This window comes from Alosa pseudoharengus, unplaced genomic scaffold, assembly GCF_046254945.1.
Source record: "Alosa pseudoharengus isolate Yale_2024_CS ecotype anadromous, Long Island Sound unplaced genomic scaffold, YU_APseudo_1.1 YU_APseudo_1.1_scf_19, whole genome shotgun sequence".
In the NCBI taxonomy this organism is placed as follows: Eukaryota; Metazoa; Chordata; class Actinopteri; order Clupeiformes; family Clupeidae; genus Alosa; species Alosa pseudoharengus.
In genome coordinates, this window is record NW_027468657.1 from 22,367,028 (window position 1) to 22,387,682 (window position 20,655).

The following is a 20,655-nucleotide window of genomic DNA, read 5'->3' on the forward strand; positions in this document are numbered from 1 at the left end:
CACATATTCACAGACATACACACATATTTATAGACACATACACACACACACACACATCCTCATGCACGCAAGTGTTTTTATCTTAAATTATGTGATGGCGCTGGTCAAAAGAGAATGTTTACAGATAGCAGGTAGCAGAGTCAAGGTTATATTAAATAATTCTATATTGGAGTGACTCTCTCTCCAAAAGCCATATTACCCAAGAGTGCAGGCATAAATGTCATTACATCACGACAAGAGTTGACTCTCAATGAAGTCAGAGTGGGTTGTGAGGCCATTATGGTCTCGGGAGGACATAAAACGCACAGCATACTGAGTATTATTCTCCGCAACCTTGGATAAGACACTCAGACGAAAAAGATGCTATGTGCATTAAAACATACAGAACTATATTTTATCAAATATGACACACACATACATCTAACAATAGTTTATGAAACATATGACAACCCTAAGATGTCTATGATACAACACCAAATCAACCAGCAAATCTATTTGCAGAAAAAATAGTAAGCAAAAACAACAACAACAACAAAATAAATGAGTCTTATCCTGAACTGTAATAAAATGTGGTCTGACATCTATACGTGAATATACATCCAATATGTCTGCCTGATTAATCTACCTATGCAGGCATTCAAGCCAGATGTCAGGGTAGAAAATGGCTAAACTGACACCGAGCAAAAGAGCGAATGAAATGTAATAAGGTGAGCGAAAATGAATTGGTGAATTAGGGCACGCTACCCATGGCTGCATCATCATATGACACAACATTAAAATGAGCCCTGAAGAAAATGGTGCTTTTGAAATTCAACGTTTGTCATTACTGAGGAAATAAGGCAAATTGCATCAAAATGAATTGCACATAACCTTGATACGAATCCTACCAGGCAATTGTGTGTGTGTGTGTAAAAACGTTTAAAAAAATAAATGTGGTAATAGTGAATAATAAAGAAAAGGCATAGTGGTTGAGGTATTTTTAAATGAATATGGTGAGAGGTAAGATTTAAGCACATCTACAGGTCGTTGCAGTGGAATGAGTTTGCAGTTCGATGGCTGGCTTTTCTCAGCCCAATAATGTTCTGGCTTTCCTTCCAGAGGCGAAACACTAAGTGGGTAAAATAATTTGTCTTTTCTTGACGTTCTTTGCGGTGTGTGTGACGCAGGACCGCAGCAAGCTAGCTAATGTCCTCTCTCACTTCCTTGGACTCTCTTTCACTCTCACTCACTCTCTTTGTTTCTTTCTCTCTCCTCTCTGTCTCCCAGTCCTCTCATTCTCCCTCTGTCGTTTTTTTCTGTCTCCATCTTTCTTCTGTCGCTTCATTGAAACTCCTTTTTCTCTCATCATCCCCCTGTTAAATTCTTTCCCCACTCTCTCTCTCTCTTCCCTCTGTCTCAGTCTTCTCCTGTGGTCCTCACTCCTGTGTTTCTGTGTTTTTATATTGTGTGACTGTGTCGATGTCAGTACGTGTTCATGCCTGTATGCATGGGTGTGATGGGCTCTATGAGTTAGGCAGATGTGTGTGTGTGTGTGTGTGTGTGTGTGTGTGTGTGTGTCTGAGGGGGGGGGGGGGGGGGGGGGCTCAGTAGACCTCATTAACTGTCAGACCCAGGGTGACTCATAGGAGAGAGTGATTTGCCACACTTTCTGCCAAGTGATCTGGAGCTCACAAATACCACAGTCGAGAGAGGACAACAAACACAATGACAGGAGCAGCAGTGACACAGTCAGGCTCTATAATAATAATGCATTTTTCCTAGCAACATTAGTTACAATAACTAAATAACTAACTATGAAGAGGAGCCATGATACCCTTAGTATATGTATGTTTGCTATAAAACTTTCTAATTGTCTAATGTGCTAGCCTTTGGCATGACAGTGATGTGGAGGCTGAAGAATGACAGATGATTATGCCCTCCAGGCAAATCATTACAAACACGTGAATATTTTCAGTAGCACATGTATGCAAAGGGGCACCTAGAAATGCTTGCACAACACAGGACTGTGTGGTTGCCTTCTGATTCAATACCTAGATTTTTTAACATGAAAGTCACCCCCAAAGTACAACTCAGTTTTAAAGTCCTTCATACTCTCATTAACCTAATCAAATTGATATTAACCAGTCAAGCAGCACTGTTTGTCTCTTTACAACCCATTCATTATGTGATCAATCAGTACCACAACCCCGAAATAATGAGGAAAGAAAATTAAAAGGGAAATTTAAAGTCGTCTTCTGCACCAGGGCAGAACAAGACCAAGGCAAGATTTACAAGCACAGACACCAGGCACTCAAGCTGTCTGGCACATTGAGGAAGGTGACGAAAATGTAGGGGCCAAATAAAAATAATAATAAAAAATGTAATGATATTGGCCATGCTTGAAATCGAGCTAGTCTCAGCAAAAAAAAAAAAATCACAATGGCTTTGAGTCGTTAAATATTTATGTCGCCCATCCGGCACCTATAAGGTGTTGCCAAGGCTGTTTTAGACTTTTATTGAACTAATAGATATTCTACATGGGCTTCGGGATGTGCAGTGAGAAAAAAGAAAATTTCACCTTGAAAATTACGAGATGTGCAAGTTAACACCTTTACTTTCCCTCAAAATCTCTCCACCAGATTGACTTTTCCCTGCAAGAATTGGTACAGTGATTTTACAGGGTAACAGACAGGGACAGAAGTTGAAGGGCTTCTCTGAAACAGCTATTTGGAGCACGAACGTCCTGAAAACCACAGAAAAATTGAGTCCATGTGGAGCGTTTGTTCATTTTTTTTCTTTTTCTTTTTAATGCAGTGTCATTGTTGTGCTGACACCAGGTGCAAGGGTTCCATCTCATCTCAACCCTTGAGATAGAGGCCGAAGCTGGCAGAGTAGCTAAGTGCTTCTGCTCGGCAAAACAAATAAATCAGCCTGCATCTTTTCAATAGCCTCAGCAGGCAGAGCCTGCCATCATGTCAACGAGATGGCATTTTCATACGCTCCTCACATCCACGATACTCTGGAATTATGTTAAGCAGCTGTAAAATTGAGTTTTCAGAAGTGGAGGGAAAAAGTGGAGGAAATGGCAGGAAAAAAAACACAGAAGAACAACAAGAGAAGAAGACAGTTCAGGGACAGAGTGAGAACAGACTGATCAATTTGTTTAGGGCACAAATACTCAAAACATGTATTGCCGCCATCATTCCTTAAACACACATAAACACACACTTCCGTTTTATGGGGAACACAAGTCATGGCAAAAAAAACAGCCTGGTGCACAGAGAGCAGAGAAAGGTTATTAATCCACATATGCTTCACATTTAGCTCAGGGCATTTCTCACCATTAGGGGTACATTTGTATTAAAAATTCATTACAGATGCACAGGTAGGAGTACCCGGGATATTGACAGCTCGTCGCATTCACAGAGAGCTAGTGAGCGAGTAGAGAGAGAGAGAGAGAGAGAGAGAGAGCCGCAGAGTTTGCTGTGTCACCTGCCTATAAGTAATGACATCCCAGTAAATCACTGAAATCCTTTCCTGCCCCTGAGGCAGAGGCTGACTGATGGGCGAACATGACAGCCTTGGAGAAGAGCGACTTCAGAGGGGCATAAATCAATAGTGGGGCCATGGCTTCAGACAGAGGCGCAGGGACCAGGGCTTGATTATATTGGATTACTTGGGGTAGACAGTTTGAACTAAATTGAAGTGGGTTCATCCCCATGTTGAAATATGACTGAATACTAAGAAAGAAGTGTACTTTAGATTGTCTTCAGTGAAACCACTTTGGGGAGGTGACAGTGTGGGGAAAAAGCAAGGGTTAAAATTCAGATTGAATTCTAATTAATAAAGTTGGTTTCACAGCATTTTCACCAATGGAAGTGAATTCACATTAAACCGCCCCATGTGGCCTGACTTAAGAGGACATTAGGCTAATTCTATTCTTGAATTTGATCAAAAATGATATTTGCCCTGGCTGTACTTCAGATAATATTATAAGAAGAAACTTAATGTTTTCAGATGTCCACATGATATCTAAACACATGAAGTCCGTTGTTACAAATCCATTGATTATGCAGCCAATAAACAGCCAATATGTTGTTGCAATGAGACAGAGAAAACCATGGTGCCATGAATTGGGATTGAAACAAGTTAGGGTGTCCTTTTTATCAACACGCATTATGTCATATTACACAAATCTATTGTCATACTTTACTCTTATGTGTGAGATGAAGCTTAAGGAGACTGAGATTTGAATAAACAAACAGCCTACATGTTGTTGCAGTGAAATGGGCAAAGACCAGCTCATCAAATAAAACAGAGCCAACATTTCCCTCTCCAAATTGCAGACATTCTCGATTCTCTGCTTTAGGGCAAACAGACTTTTGAAAGCATGTCAGATGAAAAAAGGTTAGCCGCAGTACATTTTTTCAGAGCTAATGGTAATGGACGTTCTTACAAACAGCACAATATTTTTTCCCACTCAATTATGTGAGCTTTATGTGTTTTATTCAGTGGTAATGCCAGATTTTACTCAACATATTGGTGTGCGCCAAAGGCATGGCTTGATCTTGATCTTCTCACTATTACATAATTCTCAGTTGCATATATAGGCTATATAGCCAGTAGCAAAGATCTGCTATAATGTGAAAAGCAGCATTATTCATCTAAAGTACTGTAAATGCATCAGGAATCAGTGAGCACTGTAGGTTTGCGGAGGCTGATTTCAGACAGTGGAAGTGAACTTTGTTCATTTTCACAGAGTGAAAGTCATGGTCATTGTGTTCTGTTTAGCCTCTCTGAGACTGTGCTGTCGACCGGCAATAGCCAATTTCGCAGCCTGCGGTTTGAGTGATGCTGCTCTAGTCCAGTGGCTTGCCTCAGTACGTTTCTCTCCAGGCTGTAACACACCAAACTCTGACCAAATACATACTAAATGAGAAAATAGTAAAGTGAGTTAGTGAGATGAATTGTAAAGCTAGTTTAGAGTAAAATAAAAAACACAGCAACAAAATAAACTCAATACAAAATACATAAAATCTGTGTTGGGCCAAAGGTTTGAATTTAACCCATTACTATACAAGCCAACCAAGTACATTTCACAGCTTCTCAAATCCTTCAAACATTATGTTTCGTCAAAACATTCTATGCTGTTGTAAATCTATTAGTACATATGTAGCAGCAGCAGCAGCAGTAGCAGCAGCAATCTTTTATCTCGAAGCCGAACCAGGCTTAGACACAACCCTTAGAAACAAAGACAATCTTTCATCTCTGCAAACAGCTTATGCTCTGGTGATGAGCGATAAACAAAAATTCGGAATCAACACGAGGCAGCAGTCGCACCTGCACTCGGCAAGGCAGTCTTAAAGCATGGGGCTCATTTAGAAACAGCAGCACGGCAACAGTGACAAACAGCTCGGAGGCCTGCATTAGTCAACATAAAGCCAGCGTGTCTTGGGGTGAGCGGTGTGTGTGGTGTGCTGAGCACTCCTTAATAAAGCTAAATAACACCCCTCTCATCACAATCTATGGCTGGGGCCGGTCCTGCAAGGACTGCTCAGGGGTATGCTGAATGGGCCGTCCTGCCCCATCGCTCAAAATGACCACGTCGGCCCGCACGTGGACACTCAGACCACACACTGACCACCGAGGGAGAGTTAGCACTCGGACTTGCTCTGCAAGATTATGCTACAGTCATGCATTTAGATGACGGTGTGGGGGAGGCTTGAGTTTGTTTGTCTTTCTTTTTTTGCATTTTGCATTTTGGAAACTCTTTGTTATGTATTAGATCATGGTATGCAAATGTATTATGTCTTCCTGTTTGAGTGACCAATGGAACTTCACTTCATGTTATGGCAAAAGAGAATGCACTTGTATGCATCAAGGGTCCAGACTATGTATTCTCCGCCTCCAGACATATTTGATTTGCCCATATGTCGTTGCTTTCCACAACAACAGGAAATGAAAATCAATCACTGCAGGCTACGAGCATGACAGAAAATATTGTGAATCAGCCAGGCTTCCTCTGCATCAAGTTATGCCTTGAATATTTAACAATGCTAAACCACTGGACCTTCTGTGGAGAGGGTCTCAAGAACCACATTCAAACAGCACATTCAAATACCTCTGCTTCTACAAGAGAGCTTCTACAAGACAGTTTAAATCACTCTACACACAAAAAAACAAAACAAACACCGTCCCTGAACCTACATTTGGTGCAAATTTGACAGCAAATCTAGCACACATGTTCATTTTAAAGCAAACAAAAAAAACCTGAATTGAGCATCAACATTCCATGACAGCGGCATCTGTGGCCATAAAATGCATCTGCTTGTTTGTAACAACGGCTCATTCCCTGCCATCAAAACACTGACTTACACGCATAAAACAGATTGGAATTACTCTCATTGTCAATAAGAGTGTTTTCACAGAAAGGCACACGGTCTGTACAATTGTCCCACATGCTCTTGATGTAAAATATGTCAGTGCTTGAGTACACCTACATTGTCCTTTTCAGATAAACAAATGGGCAATCGCTTTTCTGCCCTACGCAGAACCCCATATTGTTAAAACGTCTATGCCATGCTTCATGAAAGGCATTCTTCTTCATCTCACGTCACGTCATAACTTTGTGTCTGATTATTTTCATTTTTCACAGAAAAATGCTTGCTTTGTTACTCACTCAGACACAACAACATAACGTCTGCAACACACTATAACATCACAACACTCAAACGCAGTGCATCTCTCTTTTCTGTTAGTAGTCAGTGCATGAGTAACTTGCATATTCCTGGATGAATGAAAGAGAAAGTACCTTTCTTATGAGTACCATCCGGTTTGGGGCCATGTGGGTCTAATGAAAAAAAGATCAGGATTAAACACAGTTCTAACAGCAACGTGATTTATGTTGTTATTTTCTTTGCGGAAACAACAACAAAAAATAAGAAAGAAGAAGAAGAAGAAGAAGAAGAAGAAGAAAGAAGAAGAGAGGGATATTAAAGAGTAATATAGTTATAGCTATTATCAAAAACACATGGAAAAAAGCACGGCTCAATTATCTAAATATTACTGGCCAACACTGGAGGGTCGTGTTTGGCAGGGGGTCAAGACTGAGGGGGCCAACATACTTGAGGCAAGAGCAGGTGAGGATGCAGTAGTTTAGTGCTAACGCCGAAGCGGGAAGGGAGAGGAGATGCACAGTGATGGGGGGAGGAGGAGGAGGGGGGTGCAATGCAAATCTCTTCACAGGAGGCAGAGGTGGGTTAGCAAAATGCACTACGAGATGCAATTCACCGGAGAGAGACAGAGTGAGAGAGAGAGAGACAGAGTGAGAGAGGAGAGAGACATAGAAAAAAAGGAAGGAAGAAACAGAGGGAAGGAGAAAGCAAAGACTACATGTCATACTGGCTTCACTTAGATACGTTTGCAATTTTTTTAGCAGGAAATCTATAAATATGTATAAACTCCACAAATGGATTTTCTTTTTTATATAGCCTATTGGCAACAGGTTGTTTAAATTTAGAGATGCAAATTGTCTGAATGTGTGCCTTGAAAGAGTTCAGATGGCAGCTCTTTTTTCTTCTACGCGGTTATACACATAAATACAGTGTGTGTATAAATATAAGAGTAATGGTAACAGGCTAGAGAGCAAAAGCATTAGCGATGATGTGACTACACAACATTCATCCTTTGACAGACAAGAAAACTATTTATGTCTTCTTCTTAAGTAAATGAGTGAATGTTGGCAAATGAAATTAAATGAAAAAAAAGTCACACGGTCCAAAACAAAATTATAACATCTTAATCTGGTAAATATATAGCACTATTGAAGATAATTAGCCTGATGCTAGTTAGCCAGAGGAGTTGCTATCCCAGACTGCTGCCCCTTACCTCATAACCATTGGCCATGTGTGACCGTGACTTTTTCAAAGACAAACACAGAAGCTTCCATTCTGGATTTGCTGTGCCCCCCCCCGCCAAAACATCATTGATTTGACACTTGAAGCAATCGCTGCAGTGAACTGTTTTCCCTGGTCACTGAGCACTGAAAGATTCGCCCGGAACTGTAAATGTCAGAGGGTGGCACAATGACAGCACTAAAGATTGGCCTCACACCAATCAATGTTTAGCCTAGCCATAGCTCTAGAGAGACCGCGATAATACCTGGCTTTGGAAATGGTGAACTAATGTTTTCTGCTTGACACCAGCTATGCCAAGGGAGTTCCTGGTGGCTCTATATGAGGATTACCATCAGATGTTTCAAGTTTCCGTGTGATGTGACATGGAAATCTCCTTTAAAAAATGATGGGACATAAATATGAACTTCAAGTCACCACAGTGTTTAAGCTGCCTGGTGTGTGTGTGTGCGTGTGTGCGTGTGTGTGTGTGTGTGTGTGTGTGTGTGTGAGAGAGAGAAGGAGAGAGAGAGTCTGTCTGATGTGTGCATGTCTTTTTGTCCCCTCTGCTATCTGTGGACTGTGGTTGGACCAATCCCTCTGTGTCATCCTAATCCTGAACATCCAAAAGCTGCTTATCCTTTGTGAGTGAGATCTTTGTAAGGTCTTGACGGCTGATCCAGCTCCTAAGACAAGGATTCGACTGTACAAAGCCTCTCGCTAACAATAGCCAATTACTGTCGTTGCACAAAATCAATCATAGCTTCATTGTAGCAAAGCAAAGGTTGTAACTAAAGTTCTTTTGAATTGGTCAATCAGTCTCAATTAAAGAGAAATCATTTCACTGTTTCCTTTTTTTAATCCTCGACATAGGACCAGTTAGAAGAGAATTTGAAATACAGTAAAAGAATACCGATGTAAAGTGTAAAATTGAAAAAGGAGCAAAATCAAGCAGCACTACCCTTTGTCCCATCTGGGAGCAGTGTCTTTGTTTTGTTGAGAGTAATCTTCCCTCCTTGAACATTTCTAATGTTATGCAGGCCTAGCACAAAGTGTGTGTGTGTGTGTGTGTGTGTGTTTCAAAGCACCTTCTCCAGCTAAGCAGTAGGAGAGGTATTAGATAAGCTTTGATGCCTGTGGTCTATTATGAAGCCAGCCATTTAGATTCACATTGTCTGCTACACTTCATGCCTCTTTGAACAGCATGAACAAAACAACAACACTGAATTGATTGTCTTGAAAATGACTCTCAGATGGTCAACAAAAGCCCCTTTCCTCTTTTTCTTTATGTTTGTATACCGAATTCACCCAAACATAGTACCATTTGTGCTCTAAAAAATATTGCTGACAAAAACATACTTTTGTATTCTGCTCTCCTCTCTTCTTTTACTTTTCTTGTTTATTTATTTTGGTCTTACCCCATGACAGCTAGTCACCATCGCAGTATAAAACACAAAAGCAAAACAGTCAAGCAGTCCGGTAACGCCTCAGGAGTCATGTTGAGGAAAAAAGCGCTGCATTACCTGACACAAACCCCACTCCAGAACAGAAAACAAGCAGGAGATACTCACACTTCTTCCACACACAAAAAACAACAACATTTCTTTCTGATCGGAACCTAAATTAAATTACGGTTAAATTAAACATTCCACTCCAATCAGGACCGTAATGACATAAGCAAGCGAAACGGTAAACAAGACTGGTCTTAAACAAACAAACAAACAAACAAACAAAAAGCAAGAACAAACACAAAATTGTCTTTGGATGACCTCAGGCCGACAGAAAGACATGTGTTTCATCATTGCCAGTTGTATGTGAACCCTGCACCCTGGTCCACTGAGAGAATTCCAAATAAGGCTATTAAATGGCAATTACAGAAGTACTGATAGCACCAAATTAATGTCAAGCTCCACCAATTAATAATATTTTTTTCCAACGCATGATTTGAAATAGTGGATTTGGGATGAGACACTGAGAGGTAATAAACATCCAAAAGAAAAGAAAACAAGCACTTAGTAAATGTACTGCACCAGACTGTGTATTTACAAAACATGTTTATCTTCTTTCCATCTGATTATTTTGTTTTTTTTACCAGAAATTCCAGTCATTTTAACGCTTTAATAATTTTACACTAATCGTGACTTAGGGGACCACATGGTAAAGTACCCCATAAGCATTTTTTCTTCTTCTTGCAGGGCACTATTGCTGAGAGCAGTGCTTGATTTCCCTGTGCCAAACCCTGATGGGGCCTTCTGCAGAGTTCTCAGTCAGTTGTGCACAGAAGGGGGACAGGAATAGGGTATTTTTTTTTTTGGGGGGGGGGGTGTTTTTGAAGGGGAAGCGGCAGGATGGAAGCAAAGCAGCAGAGCATCAGCCCAGGGTGGTGATGTTTGGGGCCGGGGATGTGCGCAGGCTCGCGGCCGTCACTCCCTCTGCTCCTCAGGCTGACGGATGAGGAGGGACAAGGTTAAAACGGAGAGCGTCCGCCGCAGCTGAGCTCCGTACCATTCATCACCCGGCTCCTCTCCGCTCAGCTCCACTCTGTGCCACACACACACACACACACACACACACACACACACACAAACACACACATACGCTGCGGCCTACCTGGTCTGACTGTCTGCCTCCACGCCTCCCCTGTCTCCCCCTCTCTACCTCACCCCCTCCTCACCCCCTCCTCACCCCCTCCTCACCCCCCCACTCCGCCTCCTGCTTGCCAGTTCAAGGGAACCTAGTCTCTCTCATGAAGCACTTTGATCTGTCAACAAGCTGTGAAGTGAGGGAGAGGCGAGAGGAGGGGGGAAGAAGTGGGTAGCCAGAGAGGAAGTGATGTCCCTTTAACATCATTCAAAGGTTTTCAAGCATGCTCACAGACCTCTTGACATGTGTTTACACAAAAGACATGGATTTGCCCATTATTATATGTGGATTATTATTTATGGATATGATTGAGCAATGTTTATCTGTCTGCATTTAAATATATACATGCACAGCTATAAAGTACATATATAGATGTAATTGCAGGAGAGCCTGGCATGACACAGTTAGATGTGACTGTGCGGGACTTCCTAAATATGGCTCAATTTGCTTCTCTGTTTCAGATGAAATCTTACTAAACCAATCAGAAAGGATTTCCCGTAACGAGTCCCAGTCACGATCAGTGTAATTCCCTTCATGCTGGCACATGCACAGCCTCAGGCCATTTTGTTTTTTTCTCTTTTGCTGGGAACCACATTCACAGGAATTGTGGCCATTTGACAAGGTGTTCTGCTGCATCACAAAACTATAAAAAAAACACTCATTTTGCTATTTGTTTTGTGTGTGTGTGTGTGTGATTGTGTGTGTGTGTGTGTGTGTGTGTGTGTGTGTGTGTTTCTGAGCAACCCTCCACAATCTACAATTTCCTTTTCTCTTGCCAACTGTAGACCAAACCAAACACAAAACAAGATACCCAATGTTAATGAATGAGAATATAGACTCACAAATACTAAAAATATATCTTACATAAATAATGTACATTCTCCTAACATAAGACCCCCTAAAGTAACGAAACCAGTCTCACTGCTACTTCATCTCAAATTGAAACACAGTCAGCGATTTAAGAAATCAATTCTCAACAAAACAATGCGGTGCATCACAAGGCCATGATGCCGTGTTTAAACTTGTTCAGTGCATTAAGGAGTACATAACGAAATGGCATTACATGACAGCAAATACTGAGTCACACCCGCCAGTTTTTTTCTGACAAAGCAGAGGCATCACAAAGGCTTGGAAAATCCTTCATTACTTTTACTCAGGAGAGCCAAAGAGGGACCCAAAAAAAAAACAAAACTGCAAAATGTCAGAGTACATTTCTCTTTCTGCAGTTGAGTTTTACCGCATACTGCACAAAAACGCAATCTTTTGCCAAGAGCAAAGAGAAGATGCACGCCATCACATTGGAAAAATCATTGGAAAAGCTCCCACCCCCACCCCATTCTCTCTGTTTCTATGACCATCAGAGTAGGTTAGTAAGTGTGTGAAGTCATGACAAATTTGCCATTTGCACCCATTGGTGGCCTTTTTTTATTTTGCTAAGATAAACAAAATCAATGTTGGCATTGCTTGTAGAAGCAGTTTTATTCCTTTTGTTTTTTTGGTTTGTGTAATGCCAAGAAAATTAAGCCATGAATGAAAACACATTTTTATGAAACTTTGGAGAGCAGAGCCATATTTGGGGTTAGATCATGGTTCACTAACTCAACCAGCTTAGGCCCTTGAGCAACACATGCGCAATGTCGGATCACCCAAAATATTACCCAGTAAATCCCAAAAAGACAAATTGGAACAGCTATCAGATACAGTATATCTCTGCAAATTTCAATCATTATATCCAGCAAACAAATTTATAGATAGAAAATATAAACGCTGTGAAATACTTGCTCTTCAAAACAATTTGGAGGGTTGCCATTGTAATTGCTTGTTTTGTTGTTGTTGTTGTTTTTGTTTTTGTTTTCAACTTTTCAATAAGGAAACCTCTGACATGTATCTTTTAGATTTTTTTTTTTTTCAGTGCCATCAGGTTTGGGTGCGTTTGTGTCTTATCATTGTTAATATACAGCAAACACCAATAAACCATATCGGCTGCCAAGTGTTGTTTTTGTTCCACCACCACCACCAGACACACACTCAAGAGTTAGGAGACAGTGTAATTGGTCACATACAGGAATGTAGCCAGCCTGGGAAAGTCAGAGGGCATCATCCACAGTCAATCTTGAGCAGACTTGAGCAGCAGTATTGGAGGATACTGTGCCTCTTCCAAAAATACCTTTTTCAGCTAGGCAGGTGTCATGCATTATTTCATGAAGCCAGGGTTGTTGCACGGTATTTTTAGGACTGTCACATGCACATGTGTCATATCGAATCATCTTCAGGATGTGAGATTGCCATCCAGTTTTTGTGATAGGGGCTAAAAGTGCCATCATGATATAAATAAGCCAAATGCCAAGATATCTGAAAGCTGGCAAACCTAGGTTTTACTATTTTATTTTTTATTTTTTTGCAAAGAAATTCCTCAACATCATGCATTGCAAGTTCTGCATCAAATGGTAATTGACATCACTTGTAATTCATAGCTGATTGTTTCTCTGTTTTTTTTTCTGTACACATACAGCATAGCTCAAAAATGACTAAAATCACCAACTCCCAAAGCAAGAATTTGGACTAAATGAATGGTTGACTATGGTAAGCATGGTTCAAGCGCAGGCTTTGATGGGCTACATTCCTGTGTTACCCAATGGGGGGCTGGTGGTCATCCCTACCTTTAAAATTAGGTCTGATCCTGGCATCATAACCCGACACCTTTCCCATGAGTTTATCCAAGAACTCCGAGGGGGGCATCGGGGTGCTGGCTTTGCGAGCTGCTGCCTCTTTTGAAGCTGCCAAGCTGAAAAAGGAGAGAGAAACGGCAAAAGAGACAACAACACGTGTTTATTTCACATGATAATTCTCACTTATACATTTAGATGCTTTCTTTTGGTAACTGTTTGTATGGTGAAATGTATTCAGGAAATAGCAAGGCCTCATTAAACATGCAGATGTGGGATGCCATGTGGTTGAACAGGAGAAGGAGGAATTCAAAAATTAATTCGGTGCTAACATAGTTCCCCAGCAACTATGGTATATACGGCAACTAAAGTCTCTCCAAAGTCTTTTATATTTAATCTAATTCACCTCAAAAGTCCACACTGTGACTGATGATACCCAGTCAGAGCTTTGGGCCAGTGCATTTAGTTACGGAGGCTAAAGGTTTTCCATTAAATACCATCCTGCAATCTTCAAAATGTCCTCCTCCGAATAAAAAACAACGGCGAATGTCAGATGGAGGGGACGTGGAGTAAATTAGGCTGTCTAACAGCGGCCTCTCACTGTTCCCGACTGCCTATGGGTCACCCTAGCTGTCAGGTCACTGTCCAAGCTGCAGTCACATGGGCACTCTTCCCCAAAGGCTTCAGGACTCAAACAATCTCTCTCTCACTTCCTCTCGTTTCCTCTCTCTCTCGCTCTCTCTACCCCCCTCTCTCTCTCTCTCTCTCTCTCTCTCTGTACTCCCCCTGCCTCACTCTCACACACTCTCACTGAGGCCAGCCTAATGCTTAGGCTTTACAAGAGGGCTGTTACTGTAATATATTTTTTTTAGATATAGGTGTAATTGAAATACTATGTTTTTTATTTCATTCTTTCTTTCATTCTTTCTTTCTTTCTTTCTTTCTTTCTTTCTTTCAATTCTTTCTGTTTTTAGGTCACACATAAAAATGCCCATTTATCTGTGACTGGTCACAAGATCAAAGAATGGCCTTCACTTTCACAGTCCAAGCAGATGAGATTCTGTCTAGACCCCCCTCCCCCCAGACACATAAACCAGCACACCTCCCAAACCACATAAATAATCAACACATTTCTCCCTGTCCTGTGCAGAAAATCTCGATCAATCCTTTCCGAGGCCACAACGGCAGTTGTAACCACTCCGAATGAGCGTCGCCATGCCATCATTATTATTGTCTGTGAAACTGTCTGCATTGGTTCATAGATAACAGAGTCCATTAACTGTCCATTTTCAGAAGCTTTCTGTCTGGATATATATAATTTTGTTTAAGCCACTGAACCTATAAATGCTCAGTCTTAATGATCTATTCATGCTGTTATTTACCTCACAAATAAACAGTGTCATGGTAAAGACTGAAATGTTTAAAGCAAAAGATCATTAAAGACCCAACGTTGGCTACACAGTTCTGTGGTCTCCAAGTATGACTGAGGACCAGTAGCTAATGAGCATGGGAACAGCACCACCGCCACCATTACTCTTGTTGATTACCACTGTGTGGGTGTGTACATGGGTATGTATACGGAGGGTTAAGGATGATCCTGATGAACCGCAATGGTGTCTATGCTACATTTTTCCATGAGGCAATTACCTGACAAACTAGTGATTTTTACTTAAAGTTAGGGGGGAAGATATATCCTCAAATGCTCCTTTTCACAGGTGCCTGTTTATTATTTGGTGTGTGCTTGTACTGTAGTTTATGCATACGTTTTAAATGAAAAAAAAAAATGTGATTTACAGATCATGCTTGAAATTTAGCTGGTGACTGTAAGGACCAATAATTGTATAAATATACTTCATACATGATATGATTGTGTTGTATTTGTATGCTAATACAAGGAGTTTTTCTTTGGGTGTTGATAATCCCAGCAACGCAAGGCATCATCAAATTTATACTTTGCATTTTTATCTGTAATCGATGCCAAGCTTGGAACACTTTTATTAAAGTGCAGTCAAGTGTCCCATATTGATTTACTAAGTCAGCCACTTGCCTTGTGCCCTGTGCCTGGCAAAACACCCAGTTTGTGAGTGTCATGCATGGCACCCGCTCCATAATGTGTGTGTATATGGCTTAAAAGTATTAGACGCGCCAGGGATGCGCCACCACAACAGTGAGGTCGTAACTAGATTAGTCGCGGTGTGAGAGATTACACTGACTCATTTACACAGATTGTCTATCGCTACATGGGCCGACACTATGGCCACACGCTGGGGGATAAATTTATGTGACAGTGTGAAATTTGGGACGCATTCTCCTTTTTCTTTTTACACACACTGCATTCGCTTTGGGTGCTTTTCTTCCCCTTTCGTGACCCCCACCTCCCACCCCTGTTTTTTTTTTTTTTTTTTTATCTTGCTACCTCTTCAGTAATCCTGAGTCAAGTTGTAAGTAAAAACAATTAGAGTAAACAGAGTATTTTTTCAAAGTGTTCCTCTGACTACCCAGGCGTGTGTGTCTAATGATTGGAGATTTTAGTGATCAAAGCCGCAATGTTGCCGTAATTGTCAGAGATCAATGCCGACCGAGGTGATCGCAGGCCTCCCAGACAGCCAGCACTGCTGAGCCTGCAGGAACAGAAGGAGCTGAGCACAGAGCATTCTGCCAGAAAATAATATGCAAATGGCCCTCGCAGGCCTCCATTCTTTAATGCTGAAGCTCCAATCATTAGCCCTAAGTGTACCTCATTATGTTCTTTAAGCCACCGAAGAACAGAATCCTAATTGATCTCGTCCTCAGCGTTTTGTAACGCGTTCAGGAAATCAAAGCCCCCTCAACAGGCAACAGATCGGGAGAATTTCCTCCAGACGGTTTTAGCTGGGAGACCAGTTGTTGTTTTGTGTGAGTGTGTGAGTATGCGTGTGCTTGTGTTTGAGTGTGTGTGAGTGTGTGTGTGTGTGTGTGAGTGTGTGTGTGTGTGTGTGAGTGTGTGTGTGTCAGAGAGAGTATTTGTGCACGCGGGTGTGTAAAGGGCTAGATAACCAAACAGAGAGTGAACGAGAGAGAGAGAGAATCTGGGCTGTGATCATATCATAGGTCATTCCCCTAGACCACCTTCATGAATTCTTCATTGCTGTTTAAGCTTTCTACAAACAATGCCGAAAGGGAAGGTTTCTCTCTCTCTCTCTCTCTCTCTCTTTCTCTCTCTTTCTCTCTCTCTCACTCTCTCTCCCTCCCTCCAGTGTCAAGCTGCGATATTGCTTTACTGATTGGAGCGCCTCACATCACTGATTCTGTTTTCTCCATGAATGGGCAGAGTGATTGGTAATTGGTGATAAGGTGATTTATTGGTGCCGTAATCTGTCCCCGTCCCGCGCGAGATCAATAATGTATTACCATACAGCAGCCTTTTGGAAATGAACCTGCCCGAGTGTACTGGCTAAAAGCAAGATAGAGAACTCCTCCAGCAGCTCCTGGCCAGGGCCAGTTTGGTGTGTTGGTTTGTTGTGTTTTGTTGTCTCCAGCTTTCGACTGTGCCCTTTGGTCACGCGTCACACAAGCGCTCCCACAATCCCACACTCTCATCTCTGATCTCAGTGGGGCTTCTTTTATTAATGCTAATAAAAAATACATACAGCCAAACATGCTGATAACACAAAAGGCACATCACAACGGCACACCCAACAGAACAAACACCCTTTCCCCACCTTGCCCCTAAGGTAACGTTGCCGGTAATTACAGAAGAGGGCTGAACAGGACAAGGCCCGAGTCACGATATCGTAGTAGAGTTAGAGGCTCACAGGCCCTGGCCTTCAGTTTTTTTTACTGGTAAAATGTCGAACCATGCATGGTGGGATAATTTTTTGCATAACTCAAAATAACACAAGCAGGCGTGCAACGGGGGGCAAAAGAACGCAACTGCTGCTAGGCAAGGCCAACTGAAGGACACGCTGTGGCCAACCACATAATTTAAGGTGTTTGACCACATAACACAGGAAGACCTCATAGGAATCCAACAGGTTTCCCCATCCATCCCTCCTCCTCTTCCTCAGTCATAATCATAATAATATAATAATAATATAGCACTTCTGTTGATTATTTTGTATGTTATAAGTTAGGACTGCACAATTTGGGGAAAATATCTAATGGTGATTTGTTTTTTGACAGATTTGATTTGTGATATAGTTTTGGAAAGTCACGCTTCATTTCAATATTCCAAATTGGGCCAATTCTGATTGGTGAGCATACCACCTAACTCCTGTTAGGTGAGCTTCACAGTCTGTTACACAAGTAGGATGACATGAATATAATAATCATAGATGTGTCAAGATATATCATTGGGACAGAGTTGCAGGCTGCATGATTAATTGCTGCCTTTGCGATTAGCTGATTGCTTTAGTTTAAATTGTGATTTCATTTAAAAATCAATTAATAGCACAGCCCTATATTATAGGTATTACTGAATTAAAAAATAAATGGCTTTCTGACTTCATAGAAAGAACAAAAAAGAGTACAGGAATTATTGTAATTTATACAAGGCCCTATTCCCTGGCATGTAAATAAAGCTGTTGTGTCATACCCATTTTGCACACAACGCCTTTAAACAACACAGTAAAGAAGGAATCAGTGTCGGCTATAACCAAGGTCCTGTTTAGTGAACAGGGCGGCACATTTTTCGAAGGACTCATTTTATAGGTGTCACTATTTTCAGTCGATTCAGTGAATATACATCCCCAAGAGGGCCGTTTGGATCCCTACTCGTTCCACTTACAGGTTTTTCCCCCCTCTTCAGCGATGGTGGGGGGATGGTGGGATGGTGTCAGCGAAAAGCGCAAATGACCATGTTGTTTTGCATTCTCGTTTGTGTTTGCACATGTGGCGAATATGAAAACACTAATGATCCCACCGTTCCAGTTATTTCACGCAGCAAGCCAGAATACCGCCTGCTCTACACATAGGCAGATAAGTCTGCAGCAGTGCACATTTGAGTGATATTATCTCGTGTGCCAATGCCAAATCATCTACTCAAAACCTAAAGCATTGGAATCCGTCCCTATACCACCATGCAGCAATGGTGCCTCATATTTCATCCAACTGCAAGAGGAGAGGAGGACACGAGCTTCCCTGTCTGTACACACACAGCTCCCACCTATATAGATAATATCAAATCCACAGCACATAAATCAATTGTGTTGGTGCAATGCACGGAGAGGAGGTTTTGTGTACAATTTGTATTCATCAGCTGTATTGCAATTGACAGGGTGATCAATGTCTGGTAATATGTCTGCATGGTGAATGAGCTTTGGGGGCCTAGGCCGAGGCTGGGAAAGAGATATCAATTAAGGGCAACTGCCGAGCCCAGCACCAGGAGCTGAGACTGCAATATCCTGATTCTAGTTCATTAACTAAACGGGGCACACGGAATGCAAAATAATTACAACAGCCTGAGATTTAATGAAAATTGCAAAGGTTTCCCCATGATTTATCTAGGGAGTTTATTCTAAAATTGAGGTGCCTATAGGTCCTCTTGAGAGCATGTGTGTGTGTATGTACATGTGTGTGTGTATGTGTGCGTGGGGGGGGGGTTCTAGTATCCATGGTCTGGCAGCAACAGGATTACGACTAATCAATTCAAAATGAAGATCACTGTCAAAAGCTAATGAGAAACGTTTTCTAGAAATTGCTATCACTATACAAATCCCACATTGCCTGCTTGAATATTCACCATATATGATGTTAATTGTGGACTAGGCCACCATCCTTTAGTAATCCTCTAAAATATTGAGGTGGTATAGTATATCTTTCATCAGATGCTGACCGAGTGGAAACCCACTGCATCTTCAAGCCCTGCAAACACTCAACAAAGCATGGATTCTAATTAAAATAATGCACTACCAACTCACAGCAGCAGTCTTTGTCATGGACCAGGGGGAATTCTGCCACATTTCAACAGGATATGCACTTAATATAGCTCACATAATGAAATAAAAACATAATGCTGAAATACAGAGAAATGCATTTACAAGTGTGCCTCGTCATACAAAAAAAACCTGAAATAAACATGAACAAAATGAATGTAATTGCCTCTGAATAACCTTCTTTGGTGTCAAGATGGGATCAGAGCTTAGCAACCGACGTTGACTACAACTGAGTAGGGCCTTATATTACTGAAAATCACAACACACCGCATAGGTCATACGATTAGGTAAGGTTGTTCGGTGTTAAATTAGTTTTCTCTACATGCCTGTTGAAAAACGACAGTCGCTGCCGATATGACTTTACCTCTCCATGACCGCTAGTGTTCGCTGTTTAATGCTGGTTAACACGTCTGAATGCAACGCAGTTCACGGCTTAACCAAACTGACAGTAGCCTATGTGAAGGAATGATATCAATTTGTCTGAAATGCACCGACCCAAGTTCACGCAAACAACACAAACCAAGTGGATATTATGGTAGTATAACATTGTTTTTCATTCGGGAATGAAAGGATACGTTTTCGTTTATCTTTTCTCTTCACCAAGGGTGCAGTGGACCATCGGAATAGTAATAGAAACACTCAAAATAACAAATTCAACAATCAGTGAATAGAAGACGCATGCAATATTGTGTCTTACCTAAAAAAGACAAGAGTTTCCCACAGATAGATTCCGAGGGCGTTTACTCTGTACATTTTTGTGGGTATGAGAAGCATCTTGCAGTTTAGTTTATAGCTACAGCCTGGAACACCGATAGTAGCCTATACGATTCCTTGTGCGACGAGGGACTTCCGAGGTGAGCAGTTCTTCTGTTGCTTGTTTTCGGATTCCAGTTCCCCAAGGAAGCCGACAAAAACATTCAAGAGCATATAGGCAAAGGAATCATTTTCGGTATCGATATGCAATGCCTCTGAGTTCTCACTGGTCAGGACCACGGACAGTTCCAGAGACAAACGCAGACACAGAATCTCACCCAGGTTACAGTGTTCGTTGGGGGACCGTGCTGTAACTAGCTGAGATACATTTCACAGGTTCATTCTAGTGAATCCATCGTAACTATACACAAACCCCGTTTCTAACAAGGGAGATTTCAACATGTTCCTTCAGAAATGTGACTAGGAACGAGGATGGATCGCGCTGTAGACTTCCAAGCAGTCTGAACTATTCGTGGTTCCCTGCAGTACAGGAATTCCACAGAAGTTGTCCAACACATACGAAATAGGGTTTCTTCTTTACGCGTTGCCTCAAGTGCATACCAGAATAGGTAATTTGTTCAAGCCACACGTTGTTTGTATCCCGGTGTTGCTATGTGCTGTTCTTCTGCAGGTAATTTTTTATTTCCTCCCCGGGGTGAAAAGCTGTTAATGCTGCATGAAGCTAGTTCCATTGTCTGGTTTAGCTTTACGAGACGCGACACGTTTTCGGTTTCATGATGGTCTTCATTGCCCCCTTCAAAATCCTCACAATAATCGCAAAAGAGTTGTTATTTGTCCCATTGCTTTAGT

The 20,655-nt window shown here is 41.6% G+C and overlaps 1 protein-coding gene across 3 annotated transcripts in view; it reads right to left on the reverse strand.

Moving 5' to 3' along the window:
- The window catches only part of glra1 (glycine receptor, alpha 1), a 41,005-nt gene extending 21,151 nt beyond the window's left edge, over window positions 1–19,854 (reverse strand). For 2 of the 3 annotated variants that reach the window (XM_076292916.1, XM_076292915.1), the window contains exons 1-2: window positions 19,790–19,845; window positions 13,175–13,299 (exon numbers count right to left, since the gene is read on the reverse strand). In XM_076292916.1, the coding sequence (XP_076149031.1) occupies window positions 13,175–13,299; window positions 19,790–19,845 (181 nt within the window). Of the gene's footprint in view, window positions 1–6,790; window positions 6,830–13,174; window positions 13,300–19,789 lie in introns of all 3 variants that reach the window. The other variant, XM_076292917.1, reaches the window with a different exon arrangement.
- Between the last annotated feature and the right edge of the window lie 801 nt (window positions 19,855–20,655).